The 20145-nt window shown below is 33.8% G+C and overlaps 1 protein-coding gene across 2 annotated transcripts in view; it reads right to left on the bottom strand.

The window, feature by feature from the left end:
* URI1 (URI1 prefoldin like chaperone) overlaps window positions 1-20145 on the bottom strand; it is an 83458-nt gene that overhangs the window by 17220 nt on the left and 46093 nt on the right. For both annotated transcript variants that reach the window (XM_025425273.1, XM_025425274.3), the window contains 2 exons: window positions 14832-14910; window positions 13632-13767 (listed from right to left, as the gene is read on the bottom strand). In XM_025425273.1, the coding sequence (XP_025281058.1) occupies window positions 13632-13767; window positions 14832-14910 (215 nt within the window). The remainder of the gene's footprint in view (window positions 1-13631; window positions 13768-14831; window positions 14911-20145) is intronic.

Genomic DNA, 20145 nt, shown 5'->3' on the forward strand with positions numbered 1-20145 from the left:
ATAGGGATAGGAGGGAGGAAAAAATTTATAAAAATATAAAATATATACTTTTATATATTTCCTTTTTATATTGGAGGAAATAAAGGCAATGCATGAAGAAAACTTTAAAAGAAAAAATTCTAATTAAAATCCCAGAAAAACAGTGTTGTACTCATGAAACAAAAACAGTATACTATGCCAAAGAGACATTAAAAAAATTACAATGAAACAAAAATACATAGCTCTTGGGAATTAAATGTACAGAAACCTTTTTAAAATCCATGATTCTAAAGATAAAAAGAAATAACTTAAAAATTTATAATAAAGACAAGGAGATGAATAACAGGAGGAAATTATTAAAGAAATAATATTAAAAATTTCCCAAACTACAAGACATGCATCTCTACACTAGAAGAACCCACCAAATACTTAGCAAACAAATTTTAAAAGACACACAACAAAGTATATCCCTGTGGGATTTCAGATCATGGAAAATAAAGACAGAAACTTAGAGCTTCTGAAAACAAAAACAAGTTATATACATAACTTTTGCAATTCGCAAAAATAATACACAAGACAAAGTAATAGGATAATATCTTCAAATTTCTGAAAGAAAAACTGTTTAAAACATAAAATTCTAATAGTCTAGTTACAAAAAATCAGAGTATAAAAAATATTTTCAGGTATGCAAAATTTCAAAACATGTATCACACAAACCTTCCCAAAAAATTACTAGAGGCTATATATCCCAACAAAATGAGGAAAACCTGAAAGGAGATGCCACTGGAAACAGGGAACAGGGAAAAAAGGAGGCAAAAATGTGGTACAGTGGTAAAGGAAGATATCCAGAAGATAGCTGTCCTTTTTTCAAGATGGGAGCTAGTCCCAAATGAAGCAAGACTATGGAGAACTCGAGTACAGAGGTCTCAGAAAAAAACCAAAGTGTTTGAGTGATTTAATGACATGTCACTACACAACAACAACAAAAAAGGTAACTTTATAGGAAATGCTGTACAAGAATGGAAATGGAATTATATGTAACCATGAACACTGATTTAACAAAATTATAATTAAATACTACTAAAAAGACTTGGGGAGCAGGGACAGAAAGAAGGGCATGTAAATGATCTAAATACTAGTCTTTAATTATTAACAGGGAGATAACAAATACTACATAAAACTGAAAAAAAGTCAAGAAAATAGAATATACAAATAACTTGGGAAATGCAGATAAAAAGGAGAGAGCAAAAGAGTAGCAGAAAGACATCTGGGAAATGGGAAATGGGAGCTAAACAAGACTGCTACTTATTCATTACATTTTAAGAAGATGTACATTTTAAAGCTACATAAATTTCTTAAGATTTACTTAGAGAAAAGGAGAGAGAGAGAGAGAGAGAGAGAGAGAGAGTGCCAGTGGGGGGAGGGGCAGAGAGAGACTCTTCAAGCAGATTCCCCAATGAGCAAAGAGCCCAATGGAGCCCAACACGGGGCTCAATCTCATCATGACCTCATGAGATCATGACCTGAGCCAAAACCAAGAGTTGGGCACTTAACTGACTGAGCCACCCAGGCGCCCCAAGCTACATTCATTTATTATACAGATAAAATCCAAATCATAAATTATAAAACCAAAATCATAAATTGTAACAAAATATCAATGCACTTAAAATATGTATGCCTCACTGAAGATACTAAAAAAACACACATACTGCCTCATAAAATAAATTGTAAAACTGCTGATGGCCATATCTTATTTCCCACAACATGTATTCCACAAATACTTCCTAATCCTCTAACCTCTCCCACTTCTGAATAATCTTGGCCTTATTCCTGTGAAAATTTAAATCTTTAACTTCTCTAACTCAAATATTCTTTATCTATCCTTGCCTCTTTCTTTTTTTTCATTGACACTTTCCAAAGCTACATTTTCTGTGTTTTTAGTGCCATCACATCCAGGATCTTTTATCATTTCTTTCTCTTGAACCATTAATCACTCAGTATACTTACTACAAACATGCTCAAAAATTTCCCATGCTCAAAGGAAAATAAAATCTTCCCTTAAAACAACAAGGAGCAAAATTATAGAGTAAAAAGTGCTAAGCCTCTATCTCCCCAACCTCCCAACCAAAAAAACATCCAAAAACAACCAGAAACTAACTGAAATACCGTAGGAGCTCTGGAAAACAAATGTCTACAGCAACCAAGCAAACATCCAACCAAGAAAAAGTCACAATCAAAACAGCAGGAAATTTCAAGGTATTTTTACTTGCCTTTCCCCAATCCCTGCCCAGTGGGAAGCAATTTCAGTCCGGGTAATGTGGCTTGCCCAGATCCCAATTCCCTCCCTTGAGCCACGGAGAATAGACCAGACCTTATCTGCAACATTCTCATGCATCTAGGGGCTGACTAAAGAACTGGTATGTGTCTCACCTAAAGCCAACCTCAACTGGCACTGATCATGAAAACTGAGGGAGACTGCAGGGAGACTACAGGCCTGTAAACACAGAGTACAAGAGATTAGGAACAGAATCACACAACATACAACCTGAGACTGTAAAGAGAAGCAGAGGTGAGAATCTTCGTAAATTAAAACATTCAAAAAAAAAAAAAATTTAAAACATTCAAAAAGCAGTTATATATACAAGATATTAAGAAAATCCCCACACAGGCCCAAGGAACATTACATGCTCAGAAAACACAGGAAAGATCATAACCTTTCACTTTGGGTAGATAAGAAAGCTCAGAACATACCTACCTTATTCTGAAGATCCTCATCAATCTGCCAAGACTGGGGAAGATAGCTGTTTTTTCAAATACCCATCAAAAATTAAGAATTTCACCAAGAATCAAAAGGCATACAATAAACAGGAAAACATAGCCCATTCACAAGAACAAAATAAATCTCCAGAAACTGTCCCTAAAGAAACAAAGGCATTTGATGTACTAAACAAAGACATTAGCACAACTGCCTTCAATATGCTCAAAGAGCTAAAGGGAAACACACAAAGAACTAAAGGAAATAAAGAAAATAATGCATGAACAACATTAAAATATCAAGAAAGAGACAGAAATTATAAACAGAAACTAAACAAATTCTAGAGTAGAAAAATTTAATAACTGAATTGAAAAATTCACCACAGGGATTCAACAGCATATTTGAGCAAGCAGACAAAACAATCAGTGAACCTGAAGATTGGACATTTGAAATTATCAAGTCTAAGGAACAGAAAGAATGTAGAAAAGGGAACTAAGCCCAAGGGGACATAGGAGATAATTATTGAACAGATGAATACACACATTAAGGGAGTCTCAAAAGGAAGAAAGTGGCAAAGAGATTACTAGAAGAAATAATGGCCAAAAAGTTCTGGAATTTGACAAAAGACATGACCCTACAAATCCAAAAAGCTCAATTAAGGAGAGTAAACTTGGACAGCCACACCAAGACACATAATTACAGTTTGAGAAACAAAGAGAAAATCTTGAAAGCAGCAAGAGAAAAACAATTTATCACATAAAAGGGATCCTCAATGAAAATATAAGCAGATTTCTGGCAGAAACCTTAAAAGCTGAAAGAGAGTGGGATGAAACATTTAAAGTGCTGAGAGAGGGGATCCCTAGGTGGCTTAGTGGTTTAGTGCCTGCCTTCGGGCCAGGGCGTGATCCCGGAGTCCCAGGATATAGCCCCGAATTGGGCTCCCAGCATGGAGCCTGCTTCTCCCTCTGCCTATGTCTCTGCCTCTCTCTCTCTCTCTCTCTCTCTCTCTCTTTCTCTCATGAATAAATAAATAAAATCTTTTTTAAAAAAATAAAGTACTGAGAGAAAAAAACTGTCAATTGAGAATCCTATATCCAGCAACTATCCTTCAAAAATGAGAAAAAAAATTAAAACATTTCCAGATAAATAAAAGTTGAAGGAGATCCATATCATTAGACCTGCCCTATAAGAATGCTAAAGAGAATTCTTCGGGTTGATGTGAACAGCCACTAGAAAATAACTTGAGGCCATATGAAGGTAAAAATTTACACTAAAGGTAAACATGGGCAAAAATAAAAACCAGTATTACTGTCATTATGGCTTGCAACTCCACTTTTTATTTACTACAGGATATAAAGAGAAATGCATAAAAAATCATTACAAATCTTTGTTAACAGGTACATAATGTATAAAGATGTAATTGGTGACATCAATAATTTAAAGAGGGAGACAAAACTACATAGAAATAGAGTTTTTACATGTGATTGAAGTTAAGTTGGAATCAATTCAAAACACATTATTATAATCTTAGGATGTTATATGTAATACCCATGGTAACCACAAAGAATATTTCTATAAAATATTAATAAAGGAAGTGAAAGGGGAATCAGAATGTTTTACTATAAAAAAATCAACTAAACACAAAGGAAGGCAGTAATGAAGAGAATGATACCCAAAGGTGTAAGACAGAGAGAAAACAAATTTTTAAAAATGGTTAAAGTAAATCCTGCCCTCTATGTAGTTATTATAAACCCAACAGAAGGCATGTATATATTGGCAGAATGGATTTTTAAAAATTAAAAGATAACAAACAAAAGAAATAGGATCCAACTACATGTGGTCAACCAGAGACTCACTTTTGATCTAAGGACCCAAAAGCAGGTTGAAAGCGAAATGATGGAAAAGATATTCCATGCAAATAGTAACCTAAAGAGAACTGGAGGGGCTATACTGAGACAAAATATGACATTAAGTCAAAAAAGTTATAAAAGACAAAAGGATATTTTATATTGATAAAAATTTCAATCTATCAAGAAAAATATATCAGTCATAAACATATACACACCTAACAACAATAGTGCCAAACATATGAAGCTAAAACTCACAGAATCCAAGGAAAAAATAGTCCTCCAATAAAAATTGGAGATGCTGATACTCTATTTACAACAAAAGATTGGACAACCAAAAATAAGAGCAATAATGTAGGACCTGGACAAAACTATAGACCAATTGGACCTAACATACATATGCAAAACATCCTATCCAAATTATTACATATTCTTCTAAGGAGAACATAGAACATTTCCATGAAAGACCACATGATAGGCCACAAGACAAGTCTTTAAAAATTTGAAACCATACAAAGTACTTTTTCCAATCATAAAGGAAACTAGAAATTGGTAACAGAAGGAAAAGTGAAAAATTCACAAATACATGGAAATTTAACAGAACACTGAATTAATGGGTCAAAGAAGAAATCACAAAATAAATTAGAAAATTCCTTGAGACCAATGAAAATGGAAAACACAATATAACAAAACTTACAGGATGCAGTAAAAGCACTGTTAAGAAAGCAATTTAGGGATCCCTGGGTGGCGCAGCGGTTTGGCGCCTGCCTTTGGCCCAGGGCGCGATCATGGAGACCCGGGATCGAATCCCACGTCGGGCTCCCGGCGCATGGAGCCTGCTTCTCCCTCTGCCTGTGTCTCTGCCTCTCTCTCTCTCTCTCTGTAACTATCATAAATAAATAAAAATTAAAAAAAAAAAAAAAAAAAAAGAAAGCAATTTATACCAGTAAATAAGTACATTAAAAAAGGAGAAAGATCTCAAATCATAACCTAACTGTATGCTTTAAAAGGAATTTAAAAAAGAATAAACTAATTTCAAAGCTAGCAGATGGAAGAACTAAGATTAGAGTGGAAATAAATAGAAAAGAGAAAAACAATAGAGAAAAATTGACAAAACTAAAAATTGGTTTTTTGAAAAGATCCACAAAATTGACAAGTTTTTACCTAGACTGATAAAAGAGAAAGAGAAGACTCATATTACTAAAATCAGAAACATAGGTAGAGACAGTGCTATTTATTTTACAGAAGTATACAAGATTATAAGAGAATACTATGAAAAACTGAATGCCAACAAACTGGATGACCTAGATGGACAAATTCCTAGAAACAAATGCACTATTAAAAGTGATGCAAAAAGAAATAGAAAATCTGAATAGACCTGTAGCAAAAAGACGACCAAATCAGTAATCAAAAATCTCCCAAAAATGAAAAGCCCAGAAACAGATGGCTTCGTGGATAAACTACCAAACATTCAAGAAAGAAATGACATCAATTCTCAAACTCTCTCAAAATACTGAAGAGAAAAAAACACATTCTGTGAGGCTAACCAGACAAGGACACTAAAAGAAAACTACAAGCTAATACCCCTTATAAGTATACATGCAAAAATCCTCAACAAAATGCTAGCAAATGGGAGGCCACGGGAATTGGAGGAAAGTGGTCCAAATGCACAAACTTCCAGTCATAAGATAAACAAACTAGGAATGTAATGTATAATAGATAACTATAGTTACCAATGCTGTTTGATATATACGAAAGTTGTCATAAAATAGTAAATTCTAAGAGTTGTCATTATAAGCAATGAAAAAATATTCTTTCATTTTTTTTGTCCATCTTTTTATTGTATGTATCTGAGGTGATAGATATTAACTAAAACTTACTATGGTAATTATTTCACAACATATGTAAGTGAAATCTTTACACTGTACACCTGAAACGCAACTGATGCAGAGAAAGCCTCTGACAAAATCCAACAGTACTTCACAATACGAAACACTCAATAAACTAGGAATAGAAGATAACTTCCTAAATATGATAAAGACCATATATGAAGAACCCAAATTGCCATCATATTCAATGGTGAAAGACTGAAAGTTGTTCCTCTTATTATCAGAAACAAGATGTAGATGCTTACTATCCTATCTATTCAACATAGTACTAGAAGTTTTAGCAAGAGCAATTAAGGGGGAAAAAAAAGCATCCACATTGGAAAGGAAGAAGTAAAATGATCTCTATTGGCAGATGATACAATCTTCTATGTAGAAAACCTGACCTATTACACACACGCGCGCGTGCGCACACACACACACACCCAGAGTTTAAAAGCTAATAAATTCAGCAAAGTGGCAGGATACAAAATAGACACTCAAAAATAAGTTGCATTTCTATTAATCAGCAATGAACAATCTGAAAAGGAAATTAAGAAAATAATTTCCATTTACAATACAATTTTAAAAATGTGTAGTAATAAGTTTAGCTTAGAAGACACAAGACATATTGTGTTGCTGAAAGAGTTTAAAGAAGACATAAGTAAATGGAAAGACACTCTGTGTTCATGGATTAGAGGGCTTAATATTGTTAAGATATCCTTTTACCTAAAGCAATCTACAAATGCAATGCAATCCGTATCAAAATCCCAACATTTTTGCTGAAATAGAAGAAATCCATTCCAAGATTCAGATGCAATCATGAGAGACCATAAAGAGCCAAAATAATCTTGCAAAAGATCAAAGATGAAGATCTCATACTTCTTGATTTTAAAACTTTCTACAAAGGTATAGTAATCAAAACACTATAGTACTGGCATTAAGACAAACATACAGATCATAAAATAGAATACTGAATCCAGAAATAAATCCTCCCATTTATATCCCAACAATTCTTTTTTTTTTTTTTTTAAGATTTTATTTATTTATTCATGAGAGACACAGAGAGAGAGAGAGGCAGAGACAAAGGCAGAGGGAGAAGCAGGCTCCATGCAGGGAGCCCGACATGGGGCTCCATCCCGGGACTCCAGGATCAGGCCCTGGGCTGAAGGTGGCACTAAACCGCTGAGCCACCTGGGCTGCCCTATATCCAAACAATTTTCAACAACAGTGTCAAACCTTTCAATGGGGGTAAAGACAGTCTTTTCAACAAACACTATTTGGAGAACTGGATAGCCACATGCAAAAGAACAAAGTTGGATCCTTACTTTACATGATATACAAAAAATCAACTCAAAATGGACCAAAGATCCAAATGAAGAGGTGAAACTTTGAAATTCTTAGAAGAAAACACAGGAGAAAAGCTTCATGACACTGGATTTGGGCAATGACTTCTTGGGTAGTACACTAAAAGTTCGAGCAACAAAAGAAAAAAAATAGACAAACTGGACTTCATCAAAATTTAGAACTTTTGAGCATCAAAGGACATTATCAATATAGTGAAAAGGTAATCCACAGAATGGGAGAAATATTTGCGAATCATATATCTGATAAGGGACTAATATCCAGAATATATAAAGAACTCATAGAACTCAATAAAAAGACAATCCAATTTAAAAACGGGCAAAGGACTTGAATTGACATCTCTCCAAAGATTTTTCTACAAATAGCCAGTAAGCACATGAAAAATGCTCAACAAACATCCTTAAGTCCTTAAAGAAACGGAAATCAAAACAGATGGTTATTACCAAAGAAACAGTAAGTAACATGCATTGGCAAGGATGTGGGAAGACTGGAACCTTTGTACATAGCTGGCAGTGATGTAAAATGGTTCAACCACTGTAGAAGATAATATGGTAGTTTCTCAAAAACCAGAATTACCATAAAACCTAGCAACTGCACTTCTGAATATATACCCAAAATAGTCAAAAGCAAGGAACTGAACCGCTATTTGAATATGCACTGTCATAACAGCATTATTCACAACAGCCAAATGTGGAAACAACTCATGTGTACCTTGCCATATGAATGGATAAACAAAATGCATATACATATAACAGAATATTATTCAGCCTTAAAAAGGAAGGAAATTCTGATACATTCTACAACATGGATAAATCCTAGAAACATTATGCTTAGTGAAATGAACCAGTCATTAAAAGACAAAATACTATGATTATGAGATACCTAGAATAATCAAATTCATAGACAGAAAAAGCAAAATATTGGTTACCAAGGGCCAGTTGGGAGGAAGGAATGGGGAGTGACTGTTTACAATACACAGTTTCAGTTTGGAAAGATGAAAATTTCTTGAGATGAGTAGTGGGTTATGGTTAAATAACAACCATGAACATACTTAATGCCACTGAACTGTAGTCTTAAAAATGGTCAAAACCTGTATGTAATTTTTACCACAATAAACAGAAGGAAAGAAGGAAACTAGGGAGGAGAAAAGGAGAAAGAGGAAAGAAAAGGAAGTCATTTGAGGAAGAGATAATAATATTATTTATCATAATTATCAAAAGAAGAGTAGCTAAATAAATTATGTCATATCTATATAATGCTCTGCAGCCATTAATAAAAAAAAAAAGACAAAGAAAGATGTTGGGATGCTTGGGTGGCTCAGTGGTTGAGCATCTGCCTTCAGCTCAGGGCATGATCCTGGGATCTGGGATGGAGTCCTGTACTGGGCTCTCCACAGGGAGCCTGCTTCTCCCTCTGCCTATGTCTCTGCCTCTCTGTGTGTCTCTCATGTATAAATAAATAAATCTTCAAAAAAAAAAAAAAAACCATTTGAGTGGTTGTATATGTAATGGATTGGGGATGCATAAGTCTTCAGGATGTGACCACACAAAATGGTAAGATACTGATAATGGTAACTCCTCCCAGCTGGCCAAATGGATGCTAAGGGACAGGAGAAGGGATACTTATTTTTCAAATAAAAATCCTTTCAATTTTGTATCATGTCCAAAATATAACCTTTTAAAAAAAATTAAATCACCATTCTCCCCTATACCTTCCTAGCCCTAAGCAACCACTAACATATTTTTCATTTCATAAACTTGCCTATTCTAAGTATTTCATACAAATAGAATCATAATAGATAGTCTTTGGTAACCAACTTTTTTCATTATCATAGTAAATGGTACATTTTTTTTTTCTTGCCAAACAACATTCACATTTTACTTATCCATTCACTAGATGATAGACATTTGGGTTTCTTAAACTTTTTAGCTATTATGAATAATGCTAATATTCATGTACAAGTTTTTGCGCAAATGTATGTTTTTACTTTCCCTTGGGTATTATACTACCTAGATGTGGAAGGGGGCTATAAAATAACTCAATATTTAACTTTATGAAAAATCCCAAATTGTTTTCTAAAGTGGCTACACCAATTTACATTCCCACCAGCAACATACGAGAGTCACAATTTTCCACATTTTCGCCAATACAACTTACTTTTTTATTACAGCTATTCTAGGAGGGATAAAATAGTATCTCATTGTGATTTTGATTAACAATTCATTCTTGACAAAAGTACAAAAGGCAACTGAATGAAGAAAAGGACTTCCAACAAGTGATGTGAGAACTGGACACCTATATATAAAAAAGACTGAACACCTGGAACTTACATACCTTAAACACCTCACACCTTACACAAAAATTAACTTAAAATGGATCACAGATCTAAGTGCAAAATGTTCAACAATAAACATTTTATAGAAGAAAACAAAGGAGGGACACCTGGGTGGCTCAATAGGTTAAGCATCTGCCTTGGGCTCAGATCATGATCCGGGGTCCTGGGATCAAGCCCCAGGTCAGGCTCCCTGCTGAAGAGTGTAGGCTCCCTGCTCTGCCTCTCCCTCTGCCCTTCACCCTGCTTGTGCTCTCACTCTCACTCTGTCAATTAAATAAATGTTTTAAATCTTTAAAAAAAAAAAAAAAAGAAAGAAAGAAAGAAAAAGGAAGAAGAAAACAAAGGAGAAAATCTTCATGAACTGACGTTAGGAAAAGCATTCTAGATATGACACCAAACACATGATTCTTGAAACAAAAAAGTAATATACTGGACTTCAAAATTAAACTTTTGCTATGGAAATACAATGCTGAGAAAATAAGACAGATGAATACTGGGAGAAAATATTTCCAAATCACACCCTTAACAAAAGACTTATCTAGAATATATGAACTCTCAAAACTCAAGAGTAAGAAAAAATACAACCAAATTTTTAAAAATGGGCAAAAGACTTCAATAGATCAAAGAGGATAAACACACAGATGGCAAGTAAGTACATGAATCAATGCTGAACATCATTAGCCATCAGGGAAATGCAAATTAAAACTGCTACATATCTACTGAAATAGCTTAAGTTTTTACAACTAACAATACCAAGTGCTGGTAAGGATGCAAAGCTACTAGGACTCTCATACCCTGCTGAGATCGGGGGAAACTTCCATAAAACAATATAGCGTCTTTGGAAAATAGCTTGAAAGTTTCTTAAAAATTGAATACACACTCACTATATGACCTAGCGATCCCACTTGTAGGTATTTGTCAAACAGCAACGAAAATTTATAGTAACACCAAAGTATAAAGGTTTATAGCAGCTCTGTTCATAATTCCATAAAATGAAAGCAAACCAAATGTCCTCCAATAGATGTACATGCATATAATGGAACAATACTCAGCAATAAAAACGAATGACCTATTGATACACAGAACAACTTAGATGAGGCATTATGGTGACTGAAAGAAGACAGTCTCAAAAGGTTACATAGTATATAATTCCATTTATATGACATTCTAGAAAAGGAAAAGTTAATAATGATAGAGACAGATCAGTGATTGTCAGGCCTTACAGGGAGAGGTAAGGTGTGACCACAAAGAGTTTCTGGTGTGATCCTGTGCCCTGACTAGTATATCCCACATCCTATTCTACATTCTGATAGTGGCAATGGTTAAACAAATCCTTGCTTGTGTTGTAACTCATGGAATAGTATTATCAAATAAAAAGTCAATTGCATTCTGATAATCTTAAAAAAATTTTTTTTAAACTTTAAAAAGCTGGTCAGATTCATGTTAAGTGGCAAAATTCCAAGATGTGAGCACAAAGAGTGGGGAACTCTTAAAAATCATCTTCCTTAGAGACATCTCTGAATCCTTCTATAGTTGTGTTAAGTCCATTTTGTCTTTGATTTTGACTACTTTTTAAACATGCAATGACCTCCCTTCCACCTTCCCCAATTACCCTGGCAACAGTGAGGACGGTATATTTAACTTGTTAAATATCTTCTTCCATAAGAAAAATAAAATATCTTTTCTTAATAAATGGTAAGTACAACAATATACGTAAATATTTCTTTTAGTTATTAAAATTAGTATAAAACTGTGTGAACAAAACAATTTTTAGCATTTGTATAGATTCTCAAACATAATTCATAGGTACATATTCTGAAAATTATTTTACATTAACACATCCTAAAAGTCATCATGTTTGGTCATTTCCCAAAACCATATTTAACAATGGAAAATGATTTACCAAAAAATACTTCTTTATTCTAGAGCTCTACTCTATTCTATTAAAAGTACCCTCCCAGGACACCTGGGTGGCTCAGCTAGTTGAGTGGCTGACTCGATTTCAGCTCAGGTCATGATCTCGGAGTTGTCAAATCAAGCCCCGTGTCGGGCTCCATGCTCAGGGGGGAATCTGCTTGAAATTTTCTCACTCCCTCTACCTTTGTCCCTCCCCTGCTTGCTCCTGAGAGCATGCACGCATGCTCTCTCTCTAAAATAAATAAATAAATCTTAAAAAAAAAAGTATTCTCCCATTAATGTATTAAGTCATAACTGATTCTGAAGATTGCACTGCTGAAATATCCACATGAAAATCAGAGTGATCAAAAAAAAGAAAAAAAAGAAAATCAGAGTGATCAAACTTTAACAGACGATGAACTGATTTCATATCAGCAGAGCTACCCTAGTAAATAAGAAAGCTTTCCCCATTAAGAAAGGCCTTTGAGAAAGAATTATGCTCATTCTTTTTCCTCTAACATACATGACTTATTTTAGCGTAGTGATGCCAAAAGAATTATCATTGCTAGAAATTATATACAGGCCTAACAATAAGATTCTGATTAGTGTCACAAATGATCAAATATGTTATCAATTATAAACTTATAGGAGTTGATTTGCAATTAGAGTGTCCAAATATAGATCCCACAATTTCACTGAGTAAATGAGTTCTCTAACTAGTACCCACTCACATGTATATGTGAAATAATTTCAGCTGTAGAAAACTCAGCTGTTTTTTATCTATATGATTTCATTTATATAGAAGAATCCTCAAAAATTTATTTTCAAACACATATTAAACTAGAAGGTTAAAAAACAGGTAGGGGTGATATTATACTATCAATTTAAGTATTATATTACAGCAACGAGAACATAGATATTAAATAAACCTCATTTTAAGATGCAACTAAGATAGGACGAACTAAAGCCAATCCCATCCAGCACAAAATGTGTATGTGGATACGTGCATACCAACAAATAATATTGTAGATAAACAAGGCCTTAATGAACTACCTCAATCAAATAAGACAGAGGGCTCACATCACAGAACAAGTGTATGGGTACTGTTTTGGGTAGCACCTCTCCACACTGGCCTCCTCTGTAAGATGAAAATATGACTTCTTCTAAATCAAAAAGCATGTTTAAAAATTGTTTCTACTTTTGCAGATAGATATAGTTCAATAAGTAAAAAGTAAATTTCTCCTGTGTACTGAAGTATCTATAAAAGAACCTAAAACTAACCAGTTATAAAATATAAAATGAGCCCAAGTCTTATGTCTTCCCAACTTCTATCTATAAAAGCACACGTTAAGGACTTTTACACTCTGTCATTTCTGAAAACATGCTAATGTGCGTGATATTTCCAACCCAGATGTTCCATTCTCCAGCTTACATTCTCAAATGTTGATTCGACTCAAACTACCTACAATTCAACCAAATCACAAATAGTCTGGACTAATAAATCATGGATGGTACTTTTAGTAACAGCCTGGCACTCTGTGAACTGATACACATCCAGCAAAAATACATCATTTATAATTGGTACATACGTTCTTTCCGATGCTCCACTAAGCCCACAGCCTGCTTTGCTGAGCACTTTGCAAACCAATTGTCCCCAAGTAAAACAGTGACTTCATTAGTATGGACAAGCTTTCCTGGCATGAAGGCAAAGGGGCCAAATGGTACCTATTATTGAAAGGAAGGAAGGGAGGGAGGGAGGGAGTAAGGAAGAGAGAAGACAAAAAATTAAAAACACTAAAAAATACATTTTATGAAACAGCATTAAAAGCTCTGCGTTGAGCTCTTTTTATCGATACACTAAAAAAAATGTCAACTTCATAGAAATTTAACATTAAAGTTTCACTAAGAAAACCTATAGAAATTGCTTTAGGTTAACAAATCAATGTTAAAACAGGAAAAGGAATCAGCACATTTACATACAGCTTTCAGAGAAATTAGCACTGTCTGAATGTTTATACTTCATGTTCTTTCACCAATCTAAATGAAAGAAAACTAGTAATGAAATATTAATACCTTTGATTTAAAAACCTGAAAATTATTTCCAATAATATAGCCATTTTTTAACAAAGCTAGAATTAACAAATAAACAGCTGTAATGAATCTACAAATTTTATGAAATATTTGGGCTAGTAGAATAAAGAACAATACATTTACAACACATTTGGGCTAGCGTAATTAAGAACAAAGTCTTCATGAAAAAGAATATTCAAGCAATGAAAGAATCTAATCCAGGGCTCACAAATAGATCACTATGTCGATATGGAGATCATTCAGACAAAAATTAGTAGTACCTTTTTATATAAAATCAATATTCTAGGGTGTAATTCCGTGAATTATACAACATTATGATCTATTCCTGCACTGGCTAACAGGAAACGACTAAGTGCCATATTTCTGTCTTAATTACAGTTTTCTAACACAGAAAATTTGCATACCAAATTTGTCAAATTTTGTGCTAACATTTATGCCATTTGTGTCACCATAATGTGATAACTTAATATAAATCTGAAAAAAATGAAAAGAAGCAAATACCAACTATTACAACAATTAGTGGATTATTATAAAGTAAAACACAACAAACTTTGCATGCTATGGTAGTTACTTCAGGTACTATCTATTAAGCAAAGCTAATTTATTAATTCATACATATAAAGCAAAACAAATCTTCTAACTTTACATAGTTAATATGTAAACAACATACTACTTTAAAAGCAACACACCAAACATACCATGATATTATAAGACAACTTATCAGGCAAGGTGCTGAGTCTTTCTTGAAGGGCATTATAGTCATTATCTACCTTCTTCCTGTTGACAAAAAAAAATAGCAAAATACTAAATGAATACACAAACTAACAATTCCTTGAGTAGACTGTGTATCAAAAGACAAACTAAATCAAAAATCCAATTTTAGCAATTTAAATATTAAAGCATTTTATAATTTTAAAATTCTATGTTTACCAAGTTTAGCAGTGGCATTATTCAACCATACATGTAACAAAAATTAAGACTCTAAATGCCTTTGGTTTTAGAATTAGAACACACATCTGGAGAGCTAGTGTTTTGTAATGTAGAAAATAATCTGAACTAAATAAAATTTGGAAATTAAAGGAGATACTGAGAGAGGGCCTGATGTTTAGACAGAAACAGGGACTTAAGATGAAGGAAGAAGAGATTTAATAAAGCTTGTGGGTGAATAAACACTGGCTGCACAGCAGAAATCATGAACACAAAATTTGATCAGAGGCTTCAGTCCTTAGAAAACTTAGAGCTGAAAAATGTGTAAAAACCCTTCAGTTATTCATACTAATGTGACTAAGGTGAAAGAGAACCAACCAGGAGCTAGAAGAAATTAGGTAGAGGTAATACAAAAAAGCATTTCAATTTGGCTTTGGAGCCTGTTTCATGTTACATCAAGAAAGAGCTACCTAATAAATTAATTTCAAATAACCAAAAGATCTAATTCTGTAGAAGCAGAAATGGTCATGTTTCCACACTGTGAATGAATAGTCCTTCTTGCAGATGCCTATTTTCAAATCTTCTCTGAAAATTAGGTTTCTAAAGGGTTCCTTACTAGGGTGTAAGCAGCAGGCTAAACCAGCACACTGAAATCTTTTAAAGTGAAAGGGTGTTGTCAAGTCAAAAAAAAAAAAAAAAAAAAAAAAGAAACCAAAACAAAAATAAAACTCACAAATTCAGCAAGTAATTTTTAAAAACATGTAGATATTGCCAAACTGAAATTAGAATAAATTGCAACATAGATAATCGCTCTCCAGATAATAAAATGACTGGTCTATAAACATCATGGAATTGATTTGTTTACTCCTTAGCACCCGTAAAAGCAAGAGGAGCATAATTAATAAAACTTATCTCATTTAGTCTTAAGAATATCAAGGAATTTCACATACATACTATGCTATTCATCCTAAACATATTCCTCTAGTAAATGTCACTTAACATTTTCCTCATTCAAAAAAGAAAGTAGAAGGAAGATGGAAAAACCAAACATTTAAGAGAAATCAGATCTCCTCCATCAAAAAAGCAGCAAGCAATGAATTTAACCTAAATTCTGGCCTGTGTTTTTTCAAGCAAGCCCTTTTATTTCCTAGTTTTGAAGTGCTTTTGTAAAATGGTCCCTTAAAATCCTTCCTTATAAACACAAATGTCTTTATTCTATTTACTTAAGGGAAAAATATCCATCTGAGTAAATTTTTATAGGAATTAAATGGTTTTTAAAAACTTCATGCACAGGACTACAAACCAGAAAGAGCATGGCTTTAAAGTTAGATCAGAGAGTGAATCCCAGCTCCACCACTTAACATAAACAAATTAACCCTAGTCTTAGCATCTTCAATGGCAAAGTCAGAATAATTCCTATCTCACAGGTTCAAAAGAAAGAAATAGGACGGGTTTAGCAACAAAAACGAACATTACATATCCAATGCCCTTTTTTTCCCCATGAACTTTCAAAAAACACTAATTGTAAAATTTTCAAGGAAGACTACTACCCACTAAGTTAAGATTCCATTATGTTAAATTCATTCAATCTGATAAAAAGAGTACAACTTACTGAAAGACAGTATAGTTAAATGCTACCTTTTAGGGGGCTTTTGGAGATAGGGTTAAGTAATAACTGGGATACTGTCTGTAAAGAACTGACTTGATACAATGCCTGCACACAGTAGACACTCACCAGTAAATCTACCAAACACTAATAGTATTTTTTAGATAAGTAATTCAGCAAATGCTTAAGGACTAAACAACAGCTCAGATGTCTAAATGTTTCTGTGATTGTTAAAAAACTAATACTAAAGTTAGTGCTCGGGATGCCTGGGTGGCTCAGTGGTTTAGCGCCTGCCTTCGGCTCAGGGCGTGACCCAAGTCCCGGGATTGAGTCCCATATTGGGCTCCTTGTGGGACTGCTTCTCTCTCTGCCTGTGTCTCTGCCTCTCTCCATGTGTCTCTCATGAATAAATAAAATCTTTAAATTAATTAATTAATTTAATTAAATAAAGTTAGTGCTCAATATGTCTTATTTTGGTAACCACACCTGGAAAAAGGGGACTTCCTATCAAAACACCTCTTTTGTATAAAAAGAACAGTAGATTCAACCACAGGTAATACAAGAAGCCAATGTCAGTATTCCAAATCAAGTTTGTTGTTTTAAATTTGTCACTAATTGTCTCTTAAACAAAAATGTGGACATACTGGAGAATGGTTTAAGATCAGAGTTGCTATTTCTAAATTCTGAGTTGTTTTCTAAAAATACAGAAACAAAAAAAAAGAGAGAGAGAAAAAAAAAAAAAAGAAAAGAAAGACAAAGAATTTAAAATGCAGCCCATGCAAGGCAGTGTCTCTGGGAGAAATTATGGTTTAAGAAACTCTCTCTTAAAGGTTCCACTAGTGGAAATACCCCGGATCAAACTAAACACCTTGGTCAAAGAGTTTGTCTATCTGCCTACAAATAGTCCCTCTAAAATTCAGAGATTAAATAATTCCATTACAGATCACAAAGCCTATGCATCAGAAAATACAAAAATGATTCTAAGAACTACTGTGTTACAGAAGGCAAGTAGGGGATCTTTATTTGCACCAAAATTTGAAGTTTATTTCTTCTATTTTACTACACTTAGAAACATAATTTTTAGACACTGTAGTCATATTAAAATATGTAGTAAAAAGAGACAACTGCTTAATTTTTTTTCAAATGGAAAATAAAGCCCAGATATAATTAGGATAAACCACTCAAGCCCACGTATACCATACAGACCTCCTTGGTCTGGAGGTCTTCATCTTATTCCTTATAGATTAGGTTTAGGCTTCAATTCTTAATTTTAAAAAGTTATCCAATAAATAAGATTTAATTTGCGAAAGAAATCCTCGTACAATGTTCCTTATAGAAATCTAATAAGAACTAAAGCACTGCTGTAAGTCATATATAATAAACTTTTACAATCATCTTTTGAATCTTGCTAATCATGTGCTATATGCCTTCTGAGAAGCACTTTTTGTTTTAAAAAGCAGCAGCAAAGGACGTAGCACTCTACAAATTAGCCTTAACCTTAAGGATGAAGATCAGGACGGATCCCGTGGGAAACACCTTATTTTCATAGGGCTGTGAAGAGTATGAGTGCAAGTTAAAGGATTTGTTTGCTCAAGTATTTACACTGATGTCCACGACTTACTTTGAAATCCATCAGGGAAAAATGGATTAATGCGTTGAGATAAAGATGGATATATGATCGAGGTTCACCTACACAATTCTTTCAACTTTTCTGTACGTTTGAAGATTTCCATGATAGAACATTAGGAAGGAGATGGGGGAATATGAAAGCGAGACTAGACTTTAATCTTCTTAAATGCAACTGACAAATCTTTGGGGTTTGTTTCTTGGATTTTTTAAAAGATTTTATGTATTTATTCATGAGAGACACAGAGAGAGGCAGAGACACAGGTGGAGGGAGAAGCAGGCTCCCCGCGGGGAGCCCAATGCGGGACTCAATCCCAGGACCCCGGGGTCACGCCCTGGGCTGAAGGCAGACGCCCAACCCCTGAGCCACCCAGGTGTCCCAAATGACAAATCTTTGTAAAGAAAAAAAGTTCTACATCCCTTGTTTGAGGCAAGAAGTCTCCAATTTTCATCTTTAAATAATAAAAAAGGGAAATAAAATTTAAATCACTGATGGAAATAAGATTTTGCTAATTTTCAACTTAAAGCAGGAAGCTGGAATAGGCAGAAATGTTGACACTAAGCCTGTGGGTTTTTAAGTCTTTTATCATTCGCTCTCCCTTTATCTAAGGTCCTAAACTAAAAAAAGCAGGAAACACCAAGTGATGGTCAAAAAGGGAAAAAGGAAATGGGCTTTACATTCCAATACTATCTCGGTTAATCTGGGGCAGAGTTAATTTAAGATTTTAAGAAATTACAACATCCAGAGATTTGGAATATAAGGAATATAAGTAACTATATAATCTTATTTAGAAATGATTTTTAGCCCATCATACCCACTCTAGAACTTCCTGTTAAGAATTCAAGAAAACCTTTGTTTCAATTCAATTCACCATTTATTGAGCTTCTCCTCTGCAACTGAGCTTTATGCCATATGCTGCAGGGATCATCACTCAAATATAGCACGCCTTTTTTATTTCTTTGCATTGCTTCTTTGTTAAAGATCACTAGCTTGATGGATGCCTGGGTTTTTACCTCTAAAATTAAGAAAATAAAGAAATATTAAATTCAGGCATAGATTTTATGTATGTAAAGAAAAAAGTCTTCTCATTACTAAAGAAAGGAATGATAATGATTTTTTTTCAAAGTAACCTCTTTAAAAGTCTAAGTAAATTATTAAGGTTATAGTAAACAAAAAAATTCTTTAAAAAAAGGATCACATTGCTGAAGGATCTGTCATTTGGCAGGAAGGGGAACATATTAAAAATTAAAATATATCGGCATTAAATTAGTATTATTATTTTTTATTTTATTTTTTAAAAGTTATTTATTATTATTTATTCAGAAAGACACAGAGAGAGGCAGAGACACAGGCAGAGGGAGAAGCAGGCTTCCTGTGGGGAGTCTTATGCAGAACTCGATCCTAGGACCCCGGGATCACCACCTGAGCCAAAGGCAGATGGTCAACGACTAAGCCACACAGGCGTCCCAAGATGATTTTTTTTAAATGGTCATGGCAAAATACTATTAAGTGAAATCTATGACAAAATTCAAGCAATATGGTGGCATATTCCTTTTTCTCAACTCTTTATATCTAAGAAAACTTACATCATCAGAAGATGCTGATGAAACAATCTGTTCTTTATTTTTATGAGTCCATCGAAAACTTTTACTAGAAATAGATACAAAGATGAACCTAATAAACACTTGTAATTTTTCTAAAGTTAATGAAAGTATCAAAAAGAGAGTGCAGTTAACATCCTACTAGATTTCCACAGTTTAACTTCTCAAAAATGAGAAATGGAGAGTACAATGGATTATAAACAGTAAAGTGGGACAGAGGAATTGTTTCCAGTGCTCCCTGCCAACAAACA

This window comes from Canis lupus, chromosome 1 (genome assembly GCF_003254725.2).
Source record: "Canis lupus dingo isolate Sandy chromosome 1, ASM325472v2, whole genome shotgun sequence".
NCBI classification, from domain to species: Eukaryota; Metazoa; Chordata; class Mammalia; order Carnivora; family Canidae; genus Canis; species Canis lupus.